The sequence below is a fragment of the Brassica napus genome, chromosome A6, assembly GCF_020379485.1.
Source record: "Brassica napus cultivar Da-Ae chromosome A6, Da-Ae, whole genome shotgun sequence".
Classification (NCBI taxonomy): domain Eukaryota; kingdom Viridiplantae; phylum Streptophyta; class Magnoliopsida; order Brassicales; family Brassicaceae; genus Brassica; species Brassica napus.
This window is the reverse complement of record NC_063439.1, coordinates 27,023,104-27,031,330: the sequence shown is the minus strand read 5'-3', so window position 1 is coordinate 27,031,330 and position 8,227 is coordinate 27,023,104. Positions and strand designations below refer to the sequence as shown.

The 8,227-nt window shown below is 36.9% G+C and overlaps 2 protein-coding genes across 2 annotated transcripts; both read right to left on the bottom strand.

Moving 5' to 3' along the window:
• LOC106398597 (casein kinase II subunit beta-1-like) lies at positions 1-2,211 on the bottom strand. The gene is made up of 4 exons (XM_048781385.1): positions 1,054-2,211; positions 859-968; positions 622-787; positions 1-453 (listed from the first exon to the last, which is right to left on the bottom strand). The coding sequence occupies exons 1-4, from the start codon at positions 1,454-1,456 to the stop codon at positions 323-325; spliced, it is 810 nt and encodes a 269-aa protein (XP_048637342.1). The 5' UTR covers positions 1,457-2,211; the 3' UTR covers positions 1-322.
• A 1,814-nt stretch (positions 2,212-4,025) lies between these two features.
• On the bottom strand, positions 4,026-5,387 carry LOC106401567 (light-harvesting complex-like protein 3 isotype 2, chloroplastic). Its single transcript, XM_013842106.3, has 3 exons — positions 4,882-5,387; positions 4,502-4,639; positions 4,026-4,410 (listed from the first exon to the last, which is right to left on the bottom strand). The coding sequence occupies exons 1-3, from the start codon at positions 5,270-5,272 to the stop codon at positions 4,148-4,150; spliced, it is 792 nt and encodes a 263-aa protein (XP_013697560.2). The 5' UTR covers positions 5,273-5,387; the 3' UTR covers positions 4,026-4,147.
• Positions 5,388-8,227: the final 2,840 nt, after the last annotated feature.

Here is an 8,227-nt window from a genome sequence, read left to right as displayed (position 1 = left end):
TACACAGCAAAAGACTCGGGTTTATTCGACCATTTGATTAACGTCTGGCAATTTCAAACCCGGACCCGGTCCAAGAACTTGACTAACTACTAAACCCTGGACAGTGGAAACTAAAGTAGGAACATACAGGTGCAAGTTTAAAAGCTCATTAAATGATTTTCTCCTAACCATGCTTTTGCTTGCTTCTAATGTGTATGTACCTGATGACAAAATAGAGCCAAGACTGCTTCTTCACCTTTCGTGATTACAGTGCTTCTTGTTTCTCTTTTCAAATCCAAAGCCATAATCTTGATTCTTAGGGTGTCTCTATCTTAAACTTCCTTCACGGCTTGTGTAATTTGAACCCAAACACTCTTGGAACATAGTTATGTGTTGCCTTTAGTGGCTTGAGATGTCCGTAAGTCATCAAGAACAGATGTGGAAACGTTGTCCCAAAGTAAGCACCGTCAATGTCTGTTCATTGCTTTAAGGAAAAGCCCAACAACAGCTGCAAGATCTATAGAAGCTCAATAAAGATGATTATTGCTTCATGCATATAAAAATCAAACATGAGATTTCAGAAATTGCATTATAGATAATGTATCAGCAAGAAGTGAAAGTGTGACACAAAAAAAAGGATACTGCCTTGATATTTCGATCTTGGGTAATAAATGTCTTCACATTTAGGGCAATATATCTTCACGGTGCTTGATCGAGGCAAATCCGATTGGCCAACAGGAAAACAAGGTTGGCCACAGCAATAAACTCTAGGGCATCTTCCAAAGTCGTAGTTTTTGTATTTATCCAACTGCAAACAAATCATCAAGGATAAGATGTTTAAAATAGGTAAATGAGTTACAAAGATTATTTATTTTATACCATTGCAGCCAACCCTTTGGTTGTTAATATGTAACGCGCGTGAATAAGTCCATAAAGCATCTCAGCTGCTGACTCAATCAACTCATTCTGTTCCTCTGTGAACATCTCCCCTGTCACCGACCCAATCCATATCAAACATTCAATGCAGATTCTGTGCCTAACTAGTTTGGCTAGAAAAGGAAACATATAACGTACCATGAGAAGACTCTACATCCAAAATGAGATCAAGAGCGTACTCGTAGTACGGAACAAGACTGCTGAGTCCACATAAGTTGAAGTCATCTTGAATGTAATCATCATCAACTTCGCAGAAGAACTCGTTTCCCCTTACACTACAGAACCAAGATACCCACGAGGTGTCTGAACCACTGACATCAGATTCTTCTTCTTCTTCTTCTTCACTGTCTGAAGCGTTATTCTTGGAGAGAGAAGCAGAACGCGAATCTCTACTGTCATGCGGCTGCTGCTTTCCCGTCAAGACGGTTCCTTTTCCCTTGCCGTTAGCTAGACGGGAGGTTGACAAAGAAGGACGTTCAAGAGGTTGGTTGATTACAACCTCCTCCGATCTCGAACTTGCCCTTCCTCTCTCTCTATACATGATTTCTAAAATCTCTCTCTCTCTCTGACTTTTCTCATTTTCTAATACAGCTTATGGTACACCTTCACCGGCGATTCATGCGAATCTGGTTCTTCCGTATTTTCTATTTCGCAAGTGTTGTCTGTTTCGTACAGAGTCCAGCTTTTGTATATTTTTTTTCTTTTTTTCTTTTCACCGTTGTATTTTTTTGGGTTAAGTTGTAATTTTTTTAATTAAAAGAGAGGGAAAATGGGAAATAGAGTTATAATAGCCTTATAGGCTCCCCCGGAGACGAGGGAGGGACGGAAGTGGAACGGTGAATCGGCAGCCAGTGAAAGAGATAGTGGAGACTGGAGAGAAGTCATTGAACCACCTACTGTTGGTACAACACGTGGCAGTTTTAATATACAAAACCGCTCCCAAACTGTTGTACTCTGCGGAAGCACCGTGGTTTAGTGGTCAAAATTAAAGCTTTTATACCTAAGTCTAGAGTTCAAATCTCAACAAATCCAATTTTTACAGAAAAAAGTATGCGTTTCAATTTCTGAAAAAAATAAATTATGCAGAAAATTAAAAAAAATGGTTACAAAGATCTTCGGCGAAACGCAAAAAATACCATCAAAAATAAATTTCCTAGTTCTACTTGGCCACGTACATCTAGACAAGTCATTTAATCTTCTGATTCCTCCATCTTTTCATTGCCAACGAGGGTTTGATTGGTGTATAGACTTTAGAGACTTTGTGGTTATGTAAAAAAATAAAAGCCAAAAATTTATCGATTATTTTTAGACTTTAGAAATTTGTAAAACTTTAAAAGTCATTTAAAAAAATGTTTTTTGTACACTTTTTTTTACGGCCACTTTTTAAGGTTTAAAAGTTTTTTTTCCATTTTTTTTTAAATGTTATGAATTTTTTTGTGTCTTTTGCTCATTTTTACCAAAAAAAAAAACAATAAGTATAATAATTGATAAATTAGTTTTCATTAATTAATTTGTTTTTAACATCAAGAAAAAGTCATAACCTACTATTATTAGACATTAATTTGTTAAAGACTAAAAAATATTGTACAGTTAATTGAAAACATATACGAATAATTACATAATAAATAATTAAAAACACTTTTTATTGGTAATATTTAAGTTTTTCCAGTTTTAATTTATCCAATATATTTTATGTGTTTCAATAAGTAAAAAGGTAAACTGAATAAAATATTTATCACAAATATTTTCCAAACGTTTTTTTTCTTTCATTTCTTGGAGACTTAGCTAGTGCCTACGTATTCTTGAGAAGGAAGGTGGATAGGATTTTGGTTAAAACACCACTTGATAATTTCGTAATAGGAGCAGCAACATCTAACGTGTGAATCTGCATGTCATGTTCATTGCTTCTCTCCCACTGCTCATGGTTCCAATCCTGCCCCTTCACTCTATAAGAAGAGCCCTCTCAAAGGCATGTTAAAGATCATCTCCCAACAAGACGTTTCTTGTGGTGTGATATCGTTTTTGATACAACTTTCTGTCACATTTTTTGCTTGTCACACTTTTCATGTTTCTAATCCTGCCTCTTCACTTTATCTTTTTTTGTTTACTTTTAGAAAATCTCCTCCCATTGCTAATCATTTCCCTCTAAAAGCAAAACAAATCGAAAAAACTCAATAAGAACATTATCGAGGATTAAAGCTTAGTCTAAAATAGTAAATCAACTGTAAAAACTTGACTTTATCCTACAAACACACTTGCTATCAGAAACGTAGTATACATATGTTCTAATGATTGCAAAAGGTCGATAAGACTAGTTACTAACAGAGCAATCAAAGCTCCGACGAAAAATAATACACCAACATAGAAAGTTGATTCTTCCTGAAGCACACATAAACTTTGAGAAACTCATATACATATTCTAGTTACATATTTCGAAAGCTATTCAAGAAATCACATCAATGATTCATTCAGAATCAACCAAATACATTTTAGTCAAATTTGTTGAACACAATTTTTCTTATGCTTATACTCATGATTTGATTTATCATTGCATCTTTTAATTAGACCAAGTTTCTTGGTTTTATTGGTTAATGTTGCATAGTTAACCACTAATAATAACACTTTTAAACCACATATATACACTATACTACTAACAAATAAAATCAACACGTTTGTTCAAAATATATTATTACATAATGCTGTTGCCTAATTTTCAATTTGAATTGACTGTTTAATTATTTTGTGATATGTGTTTACGTGGTGGTGGATATGTTCAGTTCGGTGTTATGTGTTAATCTGCATTGCACATGATTTTCTAATCGATATTTTGACTTGTTTTTTCTAGTTATTTTGGTCAAGTTGCATCAAAATCTTTAAAAAATACATAAAAATACATGAAAAAATTATCTATCTCTACGCTTTTCACATCAGATAATGAACTACAAATTGCATGAATACTATGTCCCTGCAAGATTCATGATTGGATGTTGATGTGTTACACCGGCTTATGAGTTGCTACAAACTTTGAAGCATTTTGATGACTTTTTTTTACCCAGCATCGGACTACACTAGGACCTTCCTAGATTTTCTTTGTGACGGACTACTTCATGGAGATTTCTAAAGCCAGAAAGATTACAATCTCAATATCAGTAATACAATAAAGAAATTATCTTGGGACTTTCACTTATCATCACATAACAAAAGAGGAAACATTTTAAGCCATAAATTTTCTTCACTTCTTTGAAGAAACCGTTGATGATGATGATGACTCCGGCTCTTTCCATGCCGCTTGCCATTGCTTGTCATATAACGTCGTCTCTTCAATCAGACCCTTTAGTTTATCCAAATCTTCGTTCTTGCGGATGAAAAGAACTCCGGCTACAGCCACAAACAAGAGTGTTTTGCAGAAGAAATTCCCCATTTGATCAACAAGTCCTACTCCTGTAAGGCTGTCAACAAAGTAAGCCATGAAGAACCCAACCATAGCCGCACGACCTGCAAGATAAACCCAAAAAAATAGCCACTTCAAACTTCAGATAATGTTTGGATATTTATGATGGACAATAATAGTGTTTTGGAAAATAACCATTGAGGAGTTCAGCTTCGGGTAGATGGTATCTCTTCATCCATGCCCACCATGGAATGATGGAGGTATCAAAGAGTACAGGCTCGTCGTTACTAGTTGTCTCCGGGTTATCTTCAAGCCACTTTCTCCTCTTTGCCTCTATCATTACAGAAACATCACACATTACTACACAACAATCACTAATCTTCCTATAATTATTATTACAAAACCAAAGCAATGAGCTTCCTAATAACCTAAATCATTATCATGTCTTTTTGCTAACTCCAAACTCACAACCTTTTCTATTTTTATTTCAAACTGTTTCATAGGATTATGACGAAACATTACTGTAAACTGTAACAAGAACGAAACTAGAGTTTTGTAAGAACTAACTAACTAACCAGCAACGATAACAGAGTCCCAGTCCGTTTTGCCTTCTTTCTCGAACTGTTTCAGGTCCCATGTTCCATTAACCCACTTCGCGTCCTGAAACTTGATCTCCGTCATCATGGTGGTTGTCATATCAATCTCTTCGCCTCCAACGGCGCCATTTTCAGACGCGGAGGGGCTTTCCGCCAGAACCTCTTCTACAGAGACAGGCTTTGGAGTTGGAGCCTCCACGGTGGTTGCGGAAGCGGGTGTTGACGTACCGTTGTCGGAGGAGGCTCGAGTGAGGGAGACGAGAGAGAGGCGTTTGGTGGAGAGGAGAGAGAGTGAGATCTTGGGGATGAGGTTAGAGTTTTGAAGTGGGGAGGAGATCGGCGGAGAGAATAACGCCATGGATATGGACATTTGTTGCTTCCTCACACACACACAGAGTCTCCTCTCTGTCTGTCTAGTCTCCTCCTCTGTTCAGTTCCTCAAGAGTAAGTTTTGAGTGTGTGGTTTGAAATGAACTTTGAAGGAAGTGAAAGAGATGTTATCGTTAATCGCGTGAAATGTATGTCGTTTCCGTTTTTCCTTTCATTATGGAAACTACGTGACGTTTTTGTGTTCCAAATCAATGGGCTTATAAGTAGGTGCCCATTTTAAAAACCAAACCATACTTGATTCAAAAACTCAAAGAACGATTCTACGAAATTTCTCCAACTGACTTGAACATTTGAGGAAGTCTTTTTTTCTTTTCCTTTTCTATTATTGTATATAAAGTATTAAGTAGCTAATTGTGCGTTTTAAACGAAAGATTATACGCTAGTGTAAAGAAAAACAAAACTGTTAGGCAATTGTCTTCTACAAATATAGTTATCCGAATAGAACCTCCATATAACATCATATCACTGAAAATAGAATAATTTGCAAGCTTCAGAAGTCCTGGCATTGCAAGTAGAAAACTGTGTATATCAGGAAACAAAAATAAATTCCACGTGGGTAGTTCTTATTGGTTTCTATAGAGATGTATTTGATTTGCTTCGCGGCAAAGTTTCAAGGAGATGCGAGGAGGACCCTCAGGCCTCAGTGTTTCAAGAAGTCTCCGGAACTGCCCGAGCGTCACGGTAGCGAAAAGGTAATCTACACATAACCAGCAAGGGCATTATCGTCAACGTCTTCTGGCTTGGAGGACTGCTTTCATCTGTGGCTTGTCCATGCTTATGTGGCTTCATTTTGCTTCTTCCATCTTTGGTGGCTCTGCGTCTATCTTCAAGTTTGAGGTACACTAGACGTGTGTAAAGATGTCTTTCTTTTTTGTAGTTTGTTCTTTCTTAGACTCCTCACAATGTTATGATGTGTTGGTGCAGCTCTACTTTGGACTGTTGATCTTTGTTGGATACATGGTGGCGGACACACAAGAGATTATAGAGAAAGCACATCTCGGTGATATGGACTATGAGAAACATTCGTTGACCCTCTTCACCGATTTTGTAGCTGTGTTTATTCGTATCCTCATCATTATGGTAATCTCGTTTGTCGCTGGTGTTAAGTAATGTTGCTTTGTTTTGTTAGTAGGCCTTCACTGACAGATCGTTTTCTTTACAGTTGAAGAATGCGGCGGATAAAGAAGAGAAGAAGAAGAAGAAGAAGAAGAAGAAAAGGAGAAACTGAGACTAAATGTGACAAAGAAAGTCGATAGAGAGATGTTGTATAAGTACATGTTAACGACCGTTGTTTTTAGCTTTAGGCTCCACTGTTGGTAAAGGCACATATCTAGTTTCTTGTTCATACTGCGTCATAACGTCCTTTTATATTTTAGTGGCTGGAGTAGTGTTCGTTGTTCTTACTCTTCAATGTTATATAGAGCTTTCAAAATTTTTTTGAGGTTGTGGTTCTGCTGTTTAAATCGCACTGCGCTCTGGATGAATAATAGGCAAGAATAAGTCCTTGAACCTCTAAAAGTTCTTTGTGGAGGTGTGTAGTCCAGAATCTTGTTGCTTAATGCGAGTTCTGTCATAAAAGAGACTGAACATTAAAACCGGTGCGTGGACTAAATCATGTGTTGGTTGAGGTTTAGATAACTTCACCTTTGGTAGGCGAAAAGAAAAAAGCTTGGGCCTCTGAATTTGAGTCTTATCCCCTCTTTTTCAACAAGGAAAGTGTAGAGAGGAACATGTGGTTCCAACAGGAAAGTACATCGTTCTCATGACAAAGTTACGTCTTCGATCCACGGAGGAACGTAAGGATGTCAATCAATCAAAATTGTTGTTTTAGGATATTCTTCAGTTCACATATTAAAATCCAGGCGAAGGAGAAGAGTGGATACTGTATGAAACAACAGCAGACGAATCTCATCGAAATGGATGGACTAGTTTGGTATAATCGTAGTGCCAGCACACAAAGAATCTATAAACATTGAAGATCAAACTCCTCAGAAAATTAACATTGTTGACAGACGATAAACCTTAAGCGAATTAGTTATGTTTAGTTCATAATAACCAAATTCTTCATGCCACAGTAGAATGGTCCAAGTAACCAATGTTGCACAAGCGCAAAGCTTGGTGCTGCTCGCCATAGACATGACCCTGGTTGCAGTAGCTGTGACTGGATTTGCCAAAAAGGAAGCTGCCTCCAAGGCAACATGACTTCCTATATGAAGTATTTATGTATATGTGATGATCTCTTCCTTGCCAAAACAACTAAATGTTGGTTTTCTAAAATTTCCTTGGCGTCTTTACGTTGTGAACACCTGAGTCTTGACTAATAATTTCTGCCGCATGACACTGTCTTGTTGCTTAACATTTTACAGAGTTTTTCTTCCTTTCAATATAATGGTTTGTGAGAATAGCAAATTCGACACCCGTCTCATTTTCACTTTCTTCCAATTGAACAATGTGACTTTGAGAAGATGATAGACTTTCATTTAATATAGCAGATGAAACTAAAGGCGCGGTTCATAGCTTGTCCGAGACTAAAGACTGTATTCTTCACTTCTCTCATGTAAAGTCAACAGGTCTGGTCTTATTAGGCTCCTAAGGTTAAAGCTCATGAAGCATCAGTTTTAATTGCCAAAAAAATATAATAACTTAAGTTCATCAAAATAGTGTAATGTTTTAAGGACCAATTTTTCCATGCTTTAAACGATTCAACTCGATAGGGGGTGTGAGTCAGAGCCGTATATAAGGGCACCTGCAATGGTGGACCTGGAGAGCTCGATTTCCAATGTTAAATTTTAATTATTTTATTAGTTTTTTTTTTCTTTTTCGTTTAATTAAAAAAAAAATTAAAAATGGACTAATCGTGGGCCGCCACGTATCATGGGACCCACGACACAGTAACGAAAAGCAACTAGGATCAATCCTTATGTTAGGATTTTTC

Coding starts and splice junctions, on each gene's coding strand:
- LOC106401567 (XM_013842106.3), bottom strand. CDS start 5,272: ATGTCCATATCCATGGCGTTATTCTCTCCGCCGATCTCCTCCCCACTT. Junction 4,640..4,881: donor GGACTCTGTTATCGTTGCTG/GTTAGTTAGTTA, acceptor CTGTAATGATAG/AGGCAAAGAGGAGAAAGTGG. Junction 4,411..4,501: donor CGAAGCTGAACTCCTCAATG/GTTATTTTCCAA, acceptor TTTATCTTGCAG/GTCGTGCGGCTATGGTTGGG.
- LOC106398597 (XM_048781385.1), bottom strand. CDS start 1,456: ATGTATAGAGAGAGAGGAAGGGCAAGTTCGAGATCGGAGGAGGTTGTA. Junction 969..1,053: donor GGATGTAGAGTCTTCTCATG/GTACGTTATATG, acceptor GGTCGGTGACAG/GGGAGATGTTCACAGAGGAA. Junction 788..858: donor CCAAAGGGTTGGCTGCAATG/GTATAAAATAAA, acceptor ATTTGTTTGCAG/TTGGATAAATACAAAAACTA.